Raw genomic sequence first — 21,423 nt, 5'->3', positions numbered from 1 at the left:
CATATCTCACTGTCTTTTCTTTAAGAGAGAAAATTCTCACCTCCCTCCATTGGCACCTTTTTTGCTAGAGGAATTGGACCATGCACTTTGCAAGTTTTTCAAAGCAAGGTGATAGATTTCATTTTATTGTTTTGAAGATAGCCTCTGAGTATGTAAAAAGTCAATTTAAAAAAGAATCCCTGAGAGGTTTTGATATATGTGCTAGGAAGTTGTGTGCAAGCTTGGCCTTTTTTTAATCTATAAAAGTGGCATTTGGACCTTCTGTAGGGGAGTGGAAAGAACAGCAAAATCACGAGTATTTACCAGTTAATAAAGGTGCCTGAATTGCATCCTCTTTGTAGCTTCTACACAACTGTGCGGAAGGAGTCTGGAACCAAACTGGTGGATGGTACTGGCCATAGACCTCACTACAGCCTTCGGACTCTCTGCAGGGCCCTGCGATTTGCAGCCTCTAATCCGTGTAGCAACATCCAGCGCTCGCTCTATGAGGTCTTTGTAAAGTCTGTTTGGAGAGGGGCTTGGTGGGTGGGTTCACCATGGAAAGGGGTATGTACATGCCAGGCTTGCCAGTGCAGTCCACATAGTTGGATTTTCCCAGGACCTTATATCAGAACTCTCCTCTCCCTTTTCTATCATCTCATCATGTTTAAAAGTTGTCCTGGGAAGCAGCACCACCTAAGAGGTTGAATTTTGTTCCTGAACTAAATTGACTTGTTACTGCTGAAATGTAATTAGTGTTCTGCTTGTTTGTATTTTTTTCCTAGGGCTTTTGTTTGGGTTTCTTAACACAGCTTGACAGGGCATCACACCCAGTAGTTCAGAAGCTCATTTGTCAACACATTTTATCTGGGAATGTCAAAAGTCTGCTGAAGCAGGTATGTTTATTTTTTTTATTTTTGACTGCTTGTTTAACCTCGAAATGAAAGCTGAATTATTAAATTTTCAGCTCTTTTGTTTTTTTGTAATATTTGTTAAAAAATTTAAACAGTATAAAAATGTCTGTCTTAGATGGTCAAAGTTCCTTATAATCCTACACTGTCAGATTTAAACCCTGCAAATAGTCCTTTCCATGTAAATTAGAATATATATATTTTATTTTCCTATATATTCAAATTCTGATGTGTGTTTTGTATATAGCTTTATTGAGAAAAATTCTAATATTTTTTAATATAAATGGAAGATTTCTAAGAATTGCTGTAGCTTTTCTTCTACCCTAACTATAATTTTTATTCCAGTAACATATATACAGCTCAAAATTACCCTCTTTGGCCAGATATATAATTCAGTGCTGTTAATTATGTTCACAGTGTTGTGATACTACCCCACTATTGATGAACAAAACCGTTCCATCACCCCAAATAGAAATTGTACAATATAAGCATTAACTCCCTATTCCCTACCCTAAACCTGCCCCTGATTACCTGTATCTTAGATTCTGACTCTATGAGCTTGCTTATTCTAATTATATCTTATCAGGAAGATCATAAAATATTTGTCCTTTTGTGCCAGGCTTATTTCATTCAATGTCATGTCTTCAAGGTTCATCCATGTTGTCACATGTATCATAACTTCATTCCTTTTTAATGATGAATAATATTCCATTGTATGTATATACTGCATTTTTTTATCCATTTATAAGTTGATGGTCACTTGGGTTGATCTGTGTGGCTCCTCAGCTCAACTATGGAGCCCTAAAAAGCAGTGCCCAGAATTGTAGCTTCAAGTCAGGTGACCTAATATTCTAGGAAAGCACTTTTCCATGGCTATTGCCTTAGCCATTCTCTGACCATTTTTGATCCATAAAAATGATGGCAATTTTGTAATAACTTTCACCATAACTGTTAGGTTGAGAGGGAAGCTGAGGAAGAGAGGCGTCTTAGAAATCAGAGGTCCATTCAAGCACCGCTTTTAATGAAAGAGCTTAGCAGGCGGGCTATGTCTGAGTGGACAGCAGCAGCCAAGGAGGGGGAGACGGGGGTATTTATAACTCATTCTGGGCCTAGACTACAAAAGATCTAGTTTGTGATGGTTTATGCTAGCTTTGCAGTTTTAAGGTCGGGGCGTGATAACTCATATCGCTTCTGTAGTTCCTTCCACGTCCCTCAGATGTGGGTTGCTGCTATCAGACTGGAATGTTTAGGGAGCTAGCTGGGAGGGAGCAGGGACAGGAGCTCTGGTTTCTGTGAATTTGGAATGCGGGGAAGCGAGCGGATTTGGCCCAATGGATAGGGCGTCTGCCTACCATGTGGGAGGTCCACAGTTCAAACCCCGGGCCTCCTTGACCCGTGTGCAGCTGGCCCATGCACAGTGCTGATGGGCGCAAGGAGTGCCGTGCCATGCAGGGGTGTCCCTCATGTAGGGGAGCCCCACGTGCAAGGAGTGCACCTGTAAGGAGAGCCGCCCAGCGCAAAAGAAGGTGCAGCCTGCCCAAGAATGGCTCCACACACATGGAGAGTTGACGCAGCAAGATGATGCAACAAAAAGAAACGCAGATTCCCGGTGCCGCTGATAAGGATAGAAATGGTCACAGAAGAACACACAGCGAGTGGACACAGAGCAGACAACTGGGGAAGGGGGGGATGGAGAGAGAAGTCAATAAAAAAATCTTTAAAAAAAAAAGAATGCGTGGGGTGTGGGGGGGGCAGTATGGGAGCCCTAGGCCTAACAATAACTTAGAAAGATTTTCCCATTATCCACACTATTATCCTTACTAGGGTTATTTCTCTGAGAGTCATTGTTATTTTTAGTGTGTTCTTAGGGATTCAAAATATAATAATGCAAAAGCCCGCTCTCTCATTACAACATTTGTGGCCCCTTTTGGTGGAACATGATTTATATGAAATACTTGTTTTTGGCCAAAATATTTCATCAGTGGGTATTTTGATAGGTGAGAGAAAGAACTGAATTATAAAATATCTGAAAAATTGTTTTGATTCAAGCTTTTTTCCCAAACTCACCTACTTACAATACGCATTTAAAATGAATACATATCAACATTTTGTCCTCATTTCTCCAGCTGATTTTTTTTCTTTCATATTTTGCCCATGGGTTTTAATGTTGAGGTACCCAGCAAATGGCATCATACTTGATGACAACTTTTCCCACCTTTCACTGTTCTCTGAAAGAATGCCATAGTTGTTGTGGGACTGTGGATCATTTTTTGTGTCTTTCAGCCTATTCCAGAACCAAAAGGAGGTCGACTTATCCAGGTCGAAGGGTACTGGATATCAGTGGGAGACAAGGAACCTACAATAGATGAGACATATATTCTTACATCTTCTGTCAAGCTTAACTTGAGAGATATAGTCCGAGTGGTCTCTGCAAGGTGTGTAGACCTTTTCTCCCCTGCTCTAAGTTTTTACCAGCAAACACACTGATGACATTCTAGTCTAACTTCTTTCACTTTCAGAGTGCTCTATTGCTAATCATTTTCTGAGTAATTGTTTTCTAAAGGCAGTATTGTGAATTTCTCCTGGAATGTAGGACTGCTTCTGTTTGCATCTTAGGTGGGGACAGAATGGATGTAGGCTGTTTTGACTGTCCATCTTTAAAGTTGCTTTTCAGTATTTTGTTGATGAATACTTGTCTCCTGTTACTGTTACTCACAAGTAGTACGACAGATATTGGTATTGCTTTCCTTAGTATTTTTCAGAGGAAGTATTTTTAAGTTGGAACTTCTCAGGACTTAAGAAATATTCCATTAGTAATGTGTAGGTGTGTATCTTCTTTTATGATGATTTAATTGATTCTTCAACACTACTCAAATTAATTATGGTTTCTTTTTTAATTGCTTTATGCTGATCTTTTAAAGAACCTACCCAGTGCTGATTCAGGGAGAGACATCGGTTGGTAAAACAAGCCTGATCCGGTGGCTGGCTGCAGCTACTGGAAACCACTGTGTGCGTATTAACAATCACGAACACACTGATATTCAGGAGTATATTGGTTGCTACACATCTGACTCCTCAGGGAAGCTTGTGTTTAAAGAAGGTAGGATTTAACAGCCTATCCATTTCATGGGCTTAAGTGTTCTTTCTTTTAGGGCCTTTTAGATCTTTTCCCCCAAGCAATATTTGTTAGTTGTTCCAGTTATCTTAGTTTGCTGGGACTGCTGTAACAAAATATCACAGACTGGTTGACTTAAGCAACAGGAATTTATTGATTTAGAGCTTTGGAGGCTAGGTGTATAAAATCAGTGTGTCAGCAGAGCCATGCTTTCTTCAAAGTCTCTAGAATTCTGGTGGTGGCTTCCTGGCAATCCAATAACTCAATATCTGCCTCTGTCACATGGCCATCTCTCTGCCAGTCTGTCTCCTACTGACTTTTCCCAAATTTCCTCTACTTATAAAGGACTCCAATAATATTGAATTAAGGCTTACCTGTTTCTACTTGACCTCACCTTAACTAATTTGGATCTTTGAAGATTTGTTTACAAATGAGTTCACAAGCATAGGACTGGGGGTTAGAATTGGAACGTGTTTTTGTTGGGGACATGATTCAATCCATAATACCAATTGAGGTACATGGACTGCTGCCATAATAGGTGGTTTCCTTTGTCCACTGAGCTATGTGATGTTTAAGGGCCTGGCTTTCTTTGGGTACCACTAGTCTTTTCTAGGCCCTAAGTTTTTGAAGAGTGTAGTTGAATAGCTGTGTCATTTAAGGACTGCATCCATTTAAGAACACCGTGTGTGTTGGACAGGGGAATGCTAGGGGTAGGTATGAGAATATGGTGATATAAATGAAATTAGACTGCAGGGGAAAACAAACAAGTTGGGTATGTGGTACTCATCTGCCCTGGCTCGTCCTTCAGTGGAAAAGAAAAGGAATATTTTAATTGAAAATTGTGCTTCATTGATATGTGAAGTTACAGATTGTATACATGGGGCAAGACTAGCTGCAGAGTGTAATTTCCTTTGAAATATAATCATAATAGTTTGTATATAAGATTTTAAAAAGCTTTGGACTTGTTTATGCACTAATCCTCAATGTTTATTTCCTCTAAGGTGTTCTTATTGATGCTATGAGAAAGGGCTACTGGATTATTTTAGATGAATTAAATTTAGCCCCTACCGATGTGTTAGAGGCACTGAACAGACTGTTGGATGATAATCGTGAATTGCTCATAACAGAAACACAAGAGGTCGTTAAAGCACACCCTCGATTCATGCTTTTTGCTACCCAAAACCCCCCAGGACTTTATGGAGGCAGGAAGGTGTGTAGCACTTGCTCCCTTACTTCCATTCCTTACTGCATCAATTAGTAAATGTTTTTTTGGTAAGAGTGAGACATTTTTACTTCTTCTGTAGGATTTTTTTTCTCTGTGTGGTGAATGGGAGGGGCTCTAGTTTAGAAATGAAAAGGCCCTTATTATCATATTCTTTTCCGTGCATTTCTTAGGTGCTTTCAAGAGCTTTCAGGAATCGGTTTGTGGAATTGCACTTTGATGAATTGCCTAGCTCTGAGTTGGAAACAATCTTGCACAAACGGTGCAGTTTGCCACCCTCCTATTGCAACAAGTTGGTTAAAGTCATGCTGGATCTTCAGGTATTTCATCTTTTCATCTTAATTTTCTTCACTTAGCTTCAAGTGGTTTGTGTCTATTAGATTTGGTGATCAAAATTTGACAGCTTTTGGTAGAAACTGGAATCCATGCATTTATTTTTTGTAGAGTAAGTATATTGTTTTTAAAGTGGAAACACTAATGTCCATCTTTCTTTGTTTTATAAATTAACAACCTAATATCTTAAAAGCTTTCTTATGTTCATGACAGTTCCCTATTTATGGATAATAATATAGCATTTTTGTTAGGTTAGAATTGAGTTGTGGCAGACCGCATTGTTTTTAAATGGATGCAGTCTTTAAAATGAACAGAATTGAAGAGATGGTTTCCATGTGGTGCTCCTTTGTTAATTGCAAAGCTGCAGGGTTTTTTGTTTTTGTTTTATTTTTAAATATCCCATTAATTTTATTTTAGGTGGTTAAAAGTGGTCTTCATCAGAAAGTATACCCTGTCAAATTACTTTCCAGAAAGTTATTAATAATTGGCAGTTTTACCATTAGGGTCCTATATTATGGGACTGATTTTCCCCTGTCTTTGCCACCATTTATTTGTATTGTTTTTTTTCTATATGATGTTGGAGATGTGGAATTCCATGTTCATTTGCATTGCTTACTTACACATGAGTTTGACATTTTTTTCCCAAGTGATTATAGCCCATTTACATTTCTTGTTTTTAAATTGATCTTAATCAGAGGAATTAAGTCATTTTAATGGGTGCTTAAGTTTATCAGGACCTTTTCGCAAATTGAGCTACATGCTTGCCATTTAGTACAACTAATACCCTTTTCCATTTATTTTGATATTTATTAGTCCTACCGCAGAAGTTCTTCTGTATTTGCCGGAAAGCAGGGCTTCATCACGCTTCGTGATCTGTTCCGATGGGCTGAAAGGTACAGATTGGCTGAGCAGACTGAGAGGGAGTATGACTGGCTACAGCATTTGGCCAATGATGGTATGTTTTTAATCCAGTTATGTCAAATATCAAATTTTTTGTCAAAACAAATCTTGCCCCAATTGTGGTTGTTATATACAGTTTACTAGGCATTCCAAAGATAGAGCCTTTCTCTCTGACATCCCAACTACTATTGTAAATGGTCCTGTTTCTGCAGGCCTCTGCACTAATGAGTACTGGTAGCTAATGGTCCTGATTTTGCTTGAGTTAGCACTCTTCACCTGAGGTGGCCACATGTGGGAGTCAGGCTATGGAACAACCCCTTTGGGAGTTCAGGAAGCTGATAGCTGGTAGATTTGTGGGCCATTTTTCTGCAGTGCATCAATGTGGTTTATTCTCCTGCTTGTGCTTTAGATGCATTCTGAAAATGGATAGGTCTGTCAGATCTTAGCATAGTTACAAGAGATGTCAGTTTTGTTGTCTGAGACTCAGGTTTGGAAATTTTGGTTTAATGCACAGGAAGAATTTATATGTTCCCCTCAGTGGTAGAAAGAATGCATTTCAGAGTCTTCTGATAGGAAAAGTGCTGCAGGGTCATTAATGGGGTAATTAGTAAGTAAGGAGAGTTAAAAATAAGTAAATAAAACAAGCCCTGTGAGAGTTTTATTTTCTTGTATTCACTGTTAAGGCATATAAAGGGAGGAACACAATTTTAAAAGCTTTTTTTTGAAGATTTATTTTTTATTATTTCTCTTCTCTTCCCTCCCCATTGTCTGCTCTCTGTATCCATTTGCTGTGTATTCTTCTGTGTCCACTTGTATTCTTGTTAGTGGCACCAGGAATCTGTTTCTTTTTGTTGTGTCATCTTGGTTCGTCAGCTCTCTGTGTGTGCAGCGCCACTCCTGGGCATGCTGCACTTTTTTCACGTGGGGCAGCTCTCCTTATGGGGTGCACTCCTTGCGCGTGGGGCTCCCCTGCGCGGAGGACACCCCTGTGTGGCACGGCACTCCTTTTGCGTGTTAGCACTGCACGTGGGCCAGCTCACCACATGGGTCAGGAAGCCCTGGGTTTGAACCCTGGATCTCCCATATGGTAGGCAGACGCTCTTATCAGTTGAGCCAAATCCGCTTCCCTAATTGTACTGATTTAACATACAGTACAATGGTTGAAGTATGCTAATATTTAATGTACAGCTCAATGCGTTTTTTCCTATATACATACCCATTTGCGTAATTTGCGTAATTCCTATATACATACCCAATTGCGTGGTACCACGTATACCAAAATTTAGCATATTTCCAGCACCTTAGACAGTTCCTTCATGTCTCTTGCAAGTGTTACTTCCCCTAAAGGTAACTACTATTCTGATTTTTAGGTATCTTTCTTTTTGTTGAGGGATATTTGGATTATTTCGTTTTTATCTGTTATGAATAAAGCTCCTCTGAACATTCTTGTATCTGTCTTTTGGTGCACACATACATTCATTTATGTTTGTTATACCTGGATGTAATACTGTTGGGGCACAGGGGAGGCACGGTTAGTTTTAATATACTTCTGATTTTTTTTTAAGGTTTTATGCTTCTGGCTGGACGAGTCAGGAAGCAGGAAGAGGCTGATGTGATTCAGGAAGTCCTTGAAAAACATTTCAAGAAAAGATTGTGTCCTCAATTTCTTTTCTCCAAAGAAAATGTCCAAAAATTGCTGGGTGAGTATGCCAAAAACCCCAATGGGAAGTGATTTGTGTTGTACTGATATTAAAACCCTCAATATTTATTTTGCTTTGGCTAGATAAATTATCTGCTGAGATATCTATATTGGAATCCAAATTCAGCCATGTCGTGTGGACTGAGGGAATGCGGAGACTGGCGGTGCTGGTGGGAAGGGCGTTGGAATTTGGTGAACCAGTGCTGCTGGTTGGAGACACTGGGTAAGTTCTGTGACAATAAGTTATAAGGCTTCAGTCCCATAGGATTATGTGCCTTGTTTCTGAAGTACTCATCAGGGAGGCATTACTTATGATTTCTTTTCTTTCCTTGCTCCCTTCATTCTATCTGATTTCTTACGTCATCATCTTTGTGGTGCTTTTTCTTAATTAACAGTGAGAATCATTCTATAGGTGTGGAGAACAGATAAGGTAGGGTCTCATGAAAGTCCATAAGGATTAGGTTCCTTTCCTACTCCTTAGTGCATGTTGGTAGAGCAGGAAAGGATGGAATTAGTGCAGTGCATGCCATCTGGTTAAAGGACATGGGGGCATGGGGGAAGGACCCGGGTTGGCCAGAATTGTCTGTTGTGTAGAGAAGCCTTCACCAGAGCCGCTTTTTTTTTTCTGACTTGTATATTTGTTGGTGTTTATTTGGAGGGCATGCTCCTTATTAAACTGGTATATCTCTATAACAGGTGTGGGAAAACGACAATCTGTCAGGTGTTTGCAGCATTGGCAAATCAGAAGTTATACTCAGTTAATTGCCACTTACATATGGAGACATCAGACTTCCTGGGAGGGCTGCGGCCTGTGAGACAGAAGCCAAAGGAGAAGGTTTGTCATGTAGCAGATGGTGATGTGGTCTTTCATTGAAAGAACTACATTTGCTTGTGTGCATGAATCAAATGCGGGATTTTGTTCCTGGAAGGATGTGTGTGTGGGGGGTCTAGATTTCTGGTTCCAGCTAGATTGTCAATGAATATCTTTTCTTTAGATTTCTGCTGGTCTACAAGGGCATTCTGGCCTACAGGTTCTTTCTCCTGTTCTCAGACACTTCCCTCCTGTGCAATGTTTACTTCACTTTAGCTGATACCAGCTAGCTGTCTGTGCCTTGTCCTTGGATTTATTGGCCCTTTGATCCCCTTCCCACCCATTCTTTTTCAAATTGTAGGAGGAAATTGACACATCAAGGCTCTTTGAGTGGCATGATGGGCCTCTTGTTCTGGCCATGAAGGAGGATGGCTTTTTCCTCTTGGATGAGATCTCACTGGCTGATGATTCTGTCCTGGAACGACTCAACAGGTACACGTGTGGGAGTGCTGCCTGTGCTTGATATGTTTACAGCCTGGTTTTTAGAGATATTAATTCTTGTGCACAGTAATGCCCCTTATTAGGTGCATAGAAAATGTTTAAAAATGAGGATGAATAATGACTTTTTTTGTTTCAGCACTCTTTAAGAGACCTACTTGTTTTTTCTTTTTGGTAGCAGTAATCAGAGAGATGGGACTGTGGAGTGGCAGGGTTAAAACCAATGAGCCTAAATTAAAATCCTTTTTATGGTTTGTGCCCACTGTCTTCAGTTTTTGCAATTAGAACTAGAATTAGAATCCTGGATCTTGGGAAGCTGATGCAGCTCAACTGATAGAGTGACCACCTACCATATGGGAGGTCCAGGGTTCAAACCCAGGGCCTCCTGGCCCGTGTGGTGAGCTGGTACATGTACAGTGCTGCTGCATGCAAGGAGTGCCGTGCCACGCAGGGGTGTCCCCTGTGTAGGGGAGCCCCAGGCACAAGGAGAGGTGCCCTGCACAAAAAATGCAGCCTGCCCAAGAGTGACGCTACACACAGAGAGCTGACAAGCAGCAAGATAACACAACAAAAAAGAGACAGATTCCTGGTGCCGCTGAGAATGGAAGCAGACAAGGAAGAACATACAGTGAATGGACACGAGAGCAGACAACAGGGTGGTGGGGGGTGCAGAGAAGAGGAGAGAAATAAATAAAATAAATCTTAAACAAAAAAAAAAGAATCCTGGATCTTATGGCTACATGGCATCTCAAGACCATAGACCAGTATAAATTTTGATATGGCAACACTCATTTTTCTCTCTTTTTATATTAACAACTTTAATGAGGTATAATTTATATATCATAAAACCTACCCATTTAAAATGTATAATTGACTGAGTAAATTTACTGAGTTTGCAATCACTGTTATCCAGTGTATGAACATTTCCATTATCCCAGAATCCTTCAAGCCTACTTACACTTGTTTGTTTCTTCATCTGCCTATTTATTTTTTTAAGTATATTTGTTTATTTTTAAAAGATACTTAGATTACATAAAATGTTGCATAAAAAAATAAAAGGGCTTCTCATATGCCCTACTCCTCACGCCTCCCACTCTTCCCCACATTAATAGCTTCTTTCTTTAGTGTGGTATGTTCATTGCTATTGATGAACACATTTTTAAGAACATTGCTACCAATCATGGATTATAGTTTACATTGTAGTTTATATTTTCTCCCACTCAATTCTGTAGGTTATGGCTGCATATATAATGACCTGTATCTGCTATTGCAGTGTCAGGACAATTCTGAGTCCTGAATTTGCCCCTGTAGTACACCTCTTTGTCCTTCTCTCTTTCTTCAGCACCTCCAGTGGCCACTGTCTCCAAATCAATGATATAATTTCCTCCATTGCTAGTATCACAATAACTTTACAGTAGAATACCAATAAGTCCACTCTATAAAATGTTCCTCAGTTCTGAGGATTCTGGGATGGTGATGCACACTCCACCTCCAATTGAGCAGGGGGATGCATTCCTATACAACTGATGGATGGGCGTCTCCTGCTTGCAGTTGTAGACTCTCTGGTTCTTGGTATGGTGGTTATCCATCCTTACCTCCTTGTTAGTTGTGCTTGGGTGAGTCCAATGAACTGGAGAGTAGATATTGCAGCTCCGCTGAGGCTCGAGGACCAGCTGGCGCTTAGAATGCCCATAGAGTCAAGTTTCTTGGATGTATACCTACCAACTCCAGCACCAACTATAGATTCAAATAAAGGAGACAGAAGTGACGTGTAGAGAAGTCATATCTGAGTCCGAGTCTCTCATACAAGGGAGCATAAACTTCAACGTAGTGGAGTCACTGGTGAGGCACCAGCCACCAGATTCTTCTGCCTATTTATAGTTAATCCTTGATCCCACCGCCTGCCCCAGGCAACCACTAATATACTCTTGGTTAATTTGACTTTTCTGGATATCTCATATAAGTAGTCTTTTGCATCTGGTTTCCTTCACTTTTTATTTTTTTATGTTTTTGAGAGTCACCCATATTATAGCATGCATGTATCAGTATTTTGTTCCTTGTTAATCCTAATAGTTTTCCATTGTGTAGATATACCACATAATGTTGATTCATTTATCAGTGATAGATATTTGGGTGGTTTTCTACTTTTTCGCTATTAGGACTAATGATATTTCAGACATTCACTTGCAAGACACCCATTTTCAAGACAAATGTCTTAATAGGGCGCAGGTGGAAAAAGGTGTTCTTTTTCATTTGATTAGAAATATTATTCTAATACAGAGGAATTGGGATAGTAAGTCATTTTTTAAATTTGTGGTAGGAAACTATTAACTAAAGTGAAAGCTCAAAAGAGATAACTTTGTTTTTCTTTTAAAGAACATTGAAGCCTGCCAAATGGCAAGAATATATATAAGCTGTTGCTAATCTTAGTCTCTTCATTTTTTCTGATTTTTAGTGTCCTTGAAGTGGAAAAGTCTCTGGTATTAGCTGAAAAAGGCAGCCTAGAGGACAAGGATAATGAGGTAGAGCTGTTGACTGCTGGGAAAAAATTCCGTATCTTAGCAACCATGAACCCTGGTGGTGACTTTGGAAAAAAGGAGGTAAAACTCTGTTTCCTAAAGCTTGCTTTTTTTTTTTTTTTTTAACCTTGGCTAACTTAAATACTGTGTGTAAAAATTGATTTGAAATTTTATGTTGGGTAAAAACTGGGTAAAGGGTAAAAATCCAGAATCAATATTCTAAAATGGTGATTTTAGAATCACTATTGTGTTTAAAAAATAATTCTGACAGGTAAACATTTCCTTATTTGACATCTCTCTGTATGTGAATGAAATTTCTTTCAATATTTCAATCCCTTCATATGTATTACCCTACCAAATGCTCACAAGAACCTGTGAAAAAAAATTAGTTTTACAGAAAATTTGGAACTGAAGTTTGAACACAAGTGCCACTTCTAGAGTCTATTCTCTGACGTATTAGTCTGACTTTATGAGTGTTTTTAAAGTGACAAAACAGCATAAATAAGAAATAGCCAGGAACCTTCCAGGAGGAGCTGCAGCCAGTGAGATAGAAGGACAAGGTTTTGCAGTTGGAACATTTTCTGTCCCTTAGAGGTTGTGCCAGACCATTGGTAAAGGGCAGAAGATGCTAACTTTTTTTCAGGGGGTCCCATTTGGATGCAGTCAGGAACCAACAGCCTTGTGGCTTTCAGGCTCGCAAAGCCTCTTGGAGGAAAAGACAGCATTATATGTAGGGTCCTGGCCTAAGTTAGGTAAAGAATAGTGAGGTTAAAGGTCAGGGATGATGTGAAGAAAACAGGGGTTGATCTTGAATGAAGACAAATCAGATTCTTGATAACTTAAGTTGGTGGCTGCCTGAAAAGTGAATGTGATAGGGAAGCAGCTGTGGCTCAATCAGCTGGGCTCCCGTCTACCGTATGGGAGGCCCTGGGTTCGCGTCCTAGGGCCTCCTTGTGAAGGCAAGCTGGCCCCGTGCCGGCAGAGCGTGGAGAGCTGGCGCAGCAAGATGATGCAACAAAGGGAGACAAGCAGACACAGAAGAATGCGCAGTGAATGGACACAGAGAGTAGACAGCGAGCAAGTGGCGGGGGAGGGGATAAATAAAAAAATCTTAAAAAAAAAAAGTTAATGTGATATTTAGGGCCTAATTTTTGTCAGTAGTGTATGAAGAGAAATTATCACTATGAGCCAAGAAATGCTGTGAAGAAAAAGAGTAAAATTTATCACAGTTTCAACCTCAAAATAAAAACTGGCTCATTGACAGGTTCATTGCATAGAACTGATTTCAAGATGGTATATGTTAACTTGCCTGTCAGGTTAGCTTATGTGTAATTTAATATGTGGTTGCCAGCCTTTACCTAAGGAGAAGCTACTGCTTGATTTTACATGCTTTCCAAGCAGTGTGAGGCAGATCCTGAGCACCAGCGTTGCTGCTTGTTACGGATGATGATGAGGACCGCTTCCGTATTTGTTGGGTCTTTATTGAGCTCTCCTGAGTTCAGGCCCTGTGCCTATGCCCGGTCCTTTTGTGGAGTTTATAGTGAAGTAAGCAGGAAAGCAGTGCTGGCTTAATAATTTTATGCCTATGTCATAGTAAGCATTTGAAAAATCAGCGTGGGGTAAGAGGAATCTGGGGGGCTAGATGATGCTTTGTTGTACAATAGCTAAAACTTTGACACCCTTATAATCTCATTCCTGCTCAGCCACATGAAAGGAGTTTTTCCTTTACTTCAGGAGGCAGTTCCCAGTGGGAAGATAGCTGTTTATTTCCTCTGAAACATTGTTTATGTGCTACCAGTGATAAAGTAAAGGAGGAACCTGTGTCTGAGGAAAGAGTTCAGACTTGGAAGTCACCCTCAGGGACCGGAATCCTGCTTTTATAGGACCTTGGAGCTCTGTACGAGTGATGATAATACTGATTTGAAGGGGTGCTGGGGATTAATGAGATGAGGTATGACAGAGTAGGTCTCCAGTAAGTGGTTTCTAGTATCAGAGGTAATAAAAGATGTATCTAGTACTTGCCAGACTCATAGCTAATGTTCTTTCAAAGGGCTTATTTTCTAGATCTCCGCATAGGTTTTAAATTCATATTGGCATTTCTGTTCCTTGTAGCTTTCTCCTGCCTTAAGAAATCGGTTTACTGAAATATGGTGCCCTCAAAGCACAAGCCGTGAAGATTTAATTGAGATCATCAATCGCAATCTTCGTCCTGGATTGTCTCTGAGCAGAGTGGGTCGTAAAGGTACACATTTCCAGGAGGTGGTACTGGTGGAGGGGTACTTTGGGATTAAGGAATGTGATATAGGACATTAGCAGGATATATAGAGATGGTTTGTTAGCAGGAGAAGGAAGGTAAAGAAATAGGACCAAAATAGAGTCAAGGATAATATGGTACTAACCTGTTGCTTTCTAATAAAGTGTCCCTTCTTGACTTCTTTTTTTTTTAAAGATTTATTATTTTATTTAATTTCCCCCCCCCTCCCCTGGTTGTCTGTTCTTGGTGTCTATTTGCTGCGTCTTGTTTCTTTGTCCGCTTCTGTTGTCGTCAGCGGCACGGGAAGTGTGGGCGGTGCCATTCCTGGGCAGGCTGCTCTTTCTTTTCATGCTGGGCGGCTCTCCTTACGGGGTGCACTCCTTGCGCGTGGGGCTCTCACGCGGGGGACACCCTTGCGTGGCAGGGCACTCCTTGCGCGCATCAGCACTGCGCATGGCCAGCTCCACACGGGTCAAGGAGGCCCGGGGTTTGAACTGCGGACCTCCCATATGGTAGACGGACGCCCTAACCACTGGGCCAAAGTCCGTTTCCCCACATTGACTTCTTTACCAGGTTAATTAAGTTCTAGCTTCCTTCTCACTATTTCATCTTTTGGCTGTCTTTATATAAGATATATTTATTGGCTGAAGTTGGAAAATTTGGTTGACATTTTAGTTATCAACACCTTGAGAAGATCTTTATAGAATTTTTAAACTGCATTTCTTCAGTTGTCATCTAATTTTTCTTTTCTTTTTAATTTTCCTTTATATTCTGAAAAGCCTCCAACGTAAGGAAAATGGAAAGAATGGTATTTAAAAACTCCCATATGCCTATAACCTAGATTTAACAATTCTTAAAATATCTAGTAAGAGTCAAAACATTTATTAGGGAAGCAGATGTGGCTCAAGCATTTGGGTGCCCCCCTACCACATGGGAGATCCTGGGTTTGTTTTCCGGTGCCTCCTAGAGAAGACAGCGAGCTGACCCAGCAGGCTGTTGTGATGGGCTGGCGCAGTGAGCCAATGCAATTAGATGGCACAACAAGGAGACCTAAAGAGGAAACACAATGAGAGACACAACAAAGCAGGGAGTGGAGGTGGCTCAAGCAATTGAGCATACCTCTCTCCCATATGGGAGGTCCTGGGTTCAGTCCCTGGTGCCTCCTAAAGAGAAGATGAGTGGACATAGAGGGCACACAACAAATGGACATAGAGAGCAGACAGTGGGCGCAGACAACAGGGTGGAGGAAGAAATAAATAAATAAATTTAAAATAAATATATATATTTAATATATATATATTTATAAAATCATATATATGGTTTTTTTTTTTTTAAGATTTATTTAATTCCTACCCCTCCCCCGGTTGTCTGTTCTCTGTGTCTATTTGTTTGCTGCGTCTTGTTTCTTTGTCCGCTTCTGTTGTCCTCAGCGGCAAGGGAAGTGTGGGCAGCGCCATTCCTGGGCAGGCTGCACTTTCTTTCATGCTGGGCGGCTCTCCTTACGGGTGCACTCCTTGCGCGTGGGGCTCCCCTATGCGGGGGACACCCCTACGTGGCAGGGCACTCCTTGTGCGCATCAGCACTGCGCCTGGGCCAGCCCCACATGGGTCAAGGAGGCCCGGGGTTTGAACCGCGGACCTCCCATGTGGTAGATGGACGCCCTAACCACTGGGCCAAGTCCATTTCCCTATATATATGGTATTTTAAAAAATTGAGTCAGATTGCGTTGATATATTTTTTTTCTAGACTTTGAGTGCTAAACTTAGAATTCAGATCCAATTCCAATCTTTTTTTTTTTTAAGATTTATTTATTTATTTATTTCTCTCCCCTTACCCCCCACCCCGGTTTTCTGTTCTCTGTGTCTATTTGCTCTGTCTCCTTTGTCCGCTTCTGTTGTTGTCAGTGGCACGGGAATCTGTTTCTTTTCGTTGCGTCATCTTGTTGTGTCAGCTCTCCGTGTGTGTGGCACCATTCCTGGACAGGATGCACTTTCTTTTGCGCTGGGCGGCTCTCCTTACGGGGCGCACTCCTTGCGCATGGAGCTCCCCTACGCAGGGGACACCCCTGTGTGGCAGGTACTCCTTGCGCACATCAGCACTGCGCATGGGCCAGCTCCACATGGGGCAAGGAGGCCCGGGGTTTGAACCGTGGACCTCCCATATGGTAGATGGACGCCCTAACCACTGGGCCAAGTCCGCTGCCTCCAATCCTTAATACTTAATTTTTTTGAGTCCTTTTATCTGTTTTATAAAGAATGTAAAAAGGTTTCTGTTTACTTGGGACTAGAATTCACGGAAATGTTCAATTTTTTAGAGGTACCCTGAAGTGCACCTTCAAAATTAAGTAGGATAACTGTGGAAAGCAGCTACAGAGAAATCGGTGTTGCCTGTGGACTTTTAAAAATGGTTCTTTGCAAAGTATTTTGTGCAAAACCTCAAGACTTTCCTTTTAAAAGGGCTGACACTGAATCACCCCATTTGCAGGTATACATAGTGCTGCCTGAAATGCTGGGTCTGACCTTGGAGATTCCCATGCCTCATTGGAACAATCACACAGTGGCACAAGAATTGACTAGGCCTGGGGTTTTCAAATTGCTTTGGAGGATTTGTTGAAATATAGCGTATTGGACTCCACATCCAGAGTTTCTGGTTCAATAGACCTGGAGTGGAGCATGAGCATTCGCCTTTCTAACAAGTTCCCTGGTGATGCCAGGGATGCTGGTCCACAGTCACACTCAGAACCACAGATTAGCCAGTTGCAATGGCACATTTATAGTGAGAATTCAAGTAAAAGAGGGAAGAGAAGAAGAAGAAAATTGTCAAGCCGACATGGTTTCCTTTTAGGGCCACATCCCTTCAGGAGGTAATATTTGGATCCCCTTTGTGGAGTTACATGATTTATGATAAGAAAGGCAGAGGATGCAGCTATATTGTTACAACTGCCACATTTGCTCCATTACCAGTGTGCTTCTGTGCTTAATTGAAATGAATAATTCTCCCATTGGAAAGTAAGCACTGGGGCCCCTGGGATTCCACCCCTTGTCCTTAGGGAGCTTTACTGTTTACTCCAGGCTTTCTAGGCTACATAGCAGCAGACTTCCCTGGGGAAGGCATTAGAGACCCTGAGGAGGCTTAATAATTTCCATCTATTTTCCATCTGGGAAATGGATCAGGAAAGCACAGCATAAAAAACTGAAATACAAAATAGGAAGCTAGACACAGCATTTTTATTGTTCGAATTTTCTTTAGGGACATCAAAGTTTTAACGAATTGATATCTAGTCATCTTAATATTTCAACTGTGCCATTCTAAAGTGAATTCTAATCCTTTTCAGAGTTCATAGATATATTTTGTGTATTAACTTACATCCACTGTGGGCTCTACTTATTTCTCAAGTATTTTGGGTTCACAGATCTCCATAGAAAATAGTATTACCATGCATAGATTTATAATTTATACTGAATATTAAAGGTTCGATGAAATTGAGGTATTTTAAAAAAATATTTTCCTGTGAAGGGCTTATAGGCTATTTTTTTCCATCTTGAACTCTTATGAATAGTATGCCTCAGCATTCTACTTTCATTAAAATGACATGGTGTTTAGATTTATTTCCTTGAGTTACATTCCCAAAGTGGAAATAAAGAACCTCATAGCTTCCTTTGGTTAAGGCCAGAATTCTTTTCACTTATGTATTGGCCTCTTTCACAATCCTATCGACACCTTAGTAAACATGCCTGTTTCTCATAGTCTTTCCAAATGGAATTATCACTTTTTAAGACAATCCATTATTTTATCTTTGTTAATTTTATGGCTAATCTTATGATCTCCCTTTTTTTAATTACTGATGACATGGAATAGTCTGTGGTTTTTCAAAAATTTATTAACCCTTTTACATATTAGTATCCATCATGTATTTTTGGGAAGTAGTCTTTATTACATTTACTACATGTTTTATTCCATATTGTTACTTTTTGATATATTTTTTAAAAATACAAATATAAGCCCATCTGCTTTATCTTGGATGATCCTTTTTTCTTTAGTAGTCATGTTTTAATTCCCCTCTATTAAAGGAATAGTTTCCCATTTTTATTAAATCCTTGATACACCTGTTTTTTTCCATTCTGAAATGTGGCTCATATTTGATATCTAGTTTTTGATACAGTTTTTAATTTCTTTCCTCATTGTTGGAAGCCTTTGATTTGTCATGTTAAACTTTTTAAATGTTTGATTTTTTTTCCCCCTGTAATTAGTATTCAGTTGATTTATTTTTCTTCTAACCAACCCATGGTATTGTTTTTGAAGACTGTTGCTATATAGTCTATTTTGCAGCAGTGGTGATTCCTCATTATCCTTTTTTTTTTTTTAGGAGGTACTGGGGATCAAATTTGGGACCTTGTGCATGGAAAGCAGTTGCTCAACCACTTTAGCTATATCTGCTACCCTATTATCTTTTACTTCTTTCAGAAATATTCTTTGGTATTCATACCTTCTTGATAAATGTTTTCTGTTGATTTTAGAAGTTTTGAAAGGGCTCTACTGAATTTAATTGGCATTGCTTTAAACTTGTATATACTAAAGTATTTTTTTTGTTTCCAGATAAATGTTTTAGAATTTGTGGTGGTTATAATTAAAATAGTCATTCAGTTTTAACCATAAAATGAAATTTTTGAACCTCCTCATTTGCTGAATGTTGACTGATGGAAAAAAAAAAAATGTAAAACCACAAGTAAATTCTGCTGAAAAAGTAACATTCCTCGTTCCAGTGGATCAGTTTAAAATATAATGAAATTTAATAATATATATTTTCTGAAATTATTGTGCCTTAACTTCAAAATTGTGTCTGATTTTATTTCTTTCAGCAATGTTCAAGGCAGCTTTTTAGACTGTAATGGTTAAGCTATTATTATTAATATTTTCTTGCAGGGGTTGGGATGCACCCCTTGGGATGCAGTAAAAGCTATGGCCCTCTTCTCAGAAAAATGCATGATTGTACATTTACAAAATTTTATATGTAATCTCAAGTGGCATAGACCCCTTCTAGGCCATTTGTGGGCCCTGGTAAGGAGCCCATTTTGGGGTCTCCTGTTTATGGCACATAGTTTGCTTTCTTGGGTCTTAGGGACTGATGTAGCTGAGGTGATGCTGGATTTCATTAACTGGCTGACCCACCAGGAGTTTGGCCGAAGGTGTGTGGTCAGTATCAGAGATATCCTGTCCTGGGTTAACTTCATGAACACAATGGGTGAGGAAGCTGCTTTGAAAAGGCCAGAGACCATCTCTACCGTGACGTCTTTTGTCCACGCCGCATGCCTTGTATACATAGATGGAATAGGTTCAGGTATGTTGTCTGTTAGCTGTTGGGAACAAGGGATGGGATGGAGGGGATGAGGAAGAGGTATAAGCATAAGTTCTCTGATCTGGATCCTCTAGCATTTCTAAGGTTCCTTTTCTTTTTATTTCTTCCTGAGAGGTGGTTGATATAAAAGAAATTATTCTAGAACTTCTCATAGTGTATAGACTGGACACTTCATAGATATGAAGCAGTGATATAAGTAGAAAGTAGACTTTTGAATATATCCTGGTCATATGTAGTTAATGGGCCTGAATCCATTAGGTGGTTTTTTTTTTTCCCTTTAAGGTTACTATAATTTCATAAAATTTGTAATGTAAGTACTGTGTTTTTTCTAGCTATGAAGATTAGAACTATAGACCAAAATGATTGATAGCACCCCATTAGTTACTGTGTCTCCACATCTTTGAGTGGCTGGAATACTTTACTATGACTGTTGTTGAACTGATGATCTGTAAATTGTAGGGAGTCAGGCTGTAATTCTGCTTGGACCTCATTTCCCTGGGAGCCTGGGCTGGAGCTTCTGCTGATTGGTTGTGAAGTGTGGTGTTGTGTTCTTCATTGATGGACTGATGCTCTGTCTTTCAGGGTTAACTTCCTCTGGGTTTGGTACAGCCCTCTTGGCTCGCAAAGAATGTTTGAAATTCCTAATCAAGAAACTTTCCAAGATAGTCCGATTTACAGAATGTCAGAAAAATGAATTGAAGATTTATGATAGACTCAAGGCCAAAGAATTTACTGGGGTAGATAACCTTTGGGGAATTCATCCATTTTTTATAGCAAGAGGTAAGATTGACTTTAAAATAAATGAAGATTCTCTCCTCCTTGTAGATCTTTATAAAAATACCTGACTGCTATTACTACTTTTAGTTTTAGTTTGTCATTCTCAGTGATTATTTTTGAACTAGTTAACTAAGTTAGAATCTAACTTACTATCATCATGATTATATGAATTGTTCAAAACATGTAACTGGCATGTGAAAATATGAGAAAATAGTCTTTAACCTATTAATAGATTGTTTTGTATAAATGCATTTGTTCATTGACTTTTTGGTGCTCAAAACAAGAACTTTCCTATAGCAGTAATATTTCTCAGTAGACTCATAATTTGCTTACAAAGGCCTTTGTAACTGCTAATATTTCTTAAATATAGAACCTTATCACCTTTTCCAAAAACAGGTCTTGTGAACTTTTGATGGCAGGTATCATGTCATTCATCTTCCTGTTCCTGGCATCTGACATGTAGCCCAGCGTCAAAAGATCCTCAGAAAATGATTAAACGAATGGGTAGAAGGATGGTTAAATGGTCTTTGAGTTCAAATTTCTGCTCTCATTCTACCTAGCTTTTACCTCTACCAAGTCTTAAAAGACGCTGTTGGATTTGTTATCTTCTAAGGCAGTCTAATTTTTCAGATGTTCTGTCTCTTCCTTCTTTCCTACATTAATAATTGTTCAATGCTTGAAATAGACAGAAACACAGTGGTAGTCACTGCATTCAAGGCTCCTGATTTAATGGAACCTTGCCCCCTTCCTTCTCCTCAGTGCTCTGTCTCTCCTCTGTAGCTCTTTCCACATCCTGATGAAACCCACATAGTCTAACCCGTAGATTCTGTTCCTAAGCCACCATGATAATATTCAGTGTCCCCTTGTAGGAACTGGATTTGCCAGTGGTCTGGGCCTGGGATGGTCCTTGCTTCTGCTTCTGCGGCCAAGGTGATAGATGGTTCCCCCCACTCCCTCCAGACTGGTATACAAAAGCATCTTCCCAGAGAAATAGTGGCATAAATGTTAGGCCCTGTAAGACTGTTACTGCATTTCAACTATTTTATGGA

At 39.9% G+C, this 21,423-nt stretch overlaps 1 protein-coding gene across 2 annotated transcripts in view; it reads left to right on the top strand.

Annotated features, from left to right (window-relative positions):
- The window catches only part of MDN1 (midasin AAA ATPase 1), a 170,754-nt gene that overhangs the window by 67,260 nt on the left and 82,071 nt on the right, over positions 1-21,423 (top strand). For both annotated transcript variants that reach the window (XM_058307147.2, XM_058307146.2), the window contains exons 21-35: positions 342-489; positions 765-875; positions 3,174-3,325; positions 3,812-3,990; positions 5,007-5,215; positions 5,401-5,547; positions 6,374-6,515; positions 8,026-8,160; positions 8,244-8,382; positions 8,856-8,994; positions 9,332-9,462; positions 11,924-12,068; positions 14,100-14,229; positions 19,361-19,579; positions 20,180-20,377. In XM_058307147.2, the coding sequence (XP_058163130.1) occupies positions 342-489; positions 765-875; positions 3,174-3,325; positions 3,812-3,990; positions 5,007-5,215; positions 5,401-5,547; positions 6,374-6,515; positions 8,026-8,160; positions 8,244-8,382; positions 8,856-8,994; positions 9,332-9,462; positions 11,924-12,068; positions 14,100-14,229; positions 19,361-19,579; positions 20,180-20,377 (2,324 nt within the window). The remainder of the gene's footprint in view (positions 1-341; positions 490-764; positions 876-3,173; positions 3,326-3,811; positions 3,991-5,006; positions 5,216-5,400; positions 5,548-6,373; positions 6,516-8,025; positions 8,161-8,243; positions 8,383-8,855; positions 8,995-9,331; positions 9,463-11,923; positions 12,069-14,099; positions 14,230-19,360; positions 19,580-20,179; positions 20,378-21,423) is intronic.

Source organism: Dasypus novemcinctus, chromosome 11, assembly GCF_030445035.2.
Source record: "Dasypus novemcinctus isolate mDasNov1 chromosome 11, mDasNov1.1.hap2, whole genome shotgun sequence".
Lineage (NCBI taxonomy): Eukaryota > Metazoa > Chordata > Mammalia > Cingulata > Dasypodidae > Dasypus > Dasypus novemcinctus.
Note: the sequence above shows the minus strand (reverse complement) of the source record. Positions and strands in the feature narration are given on the sequence as shown.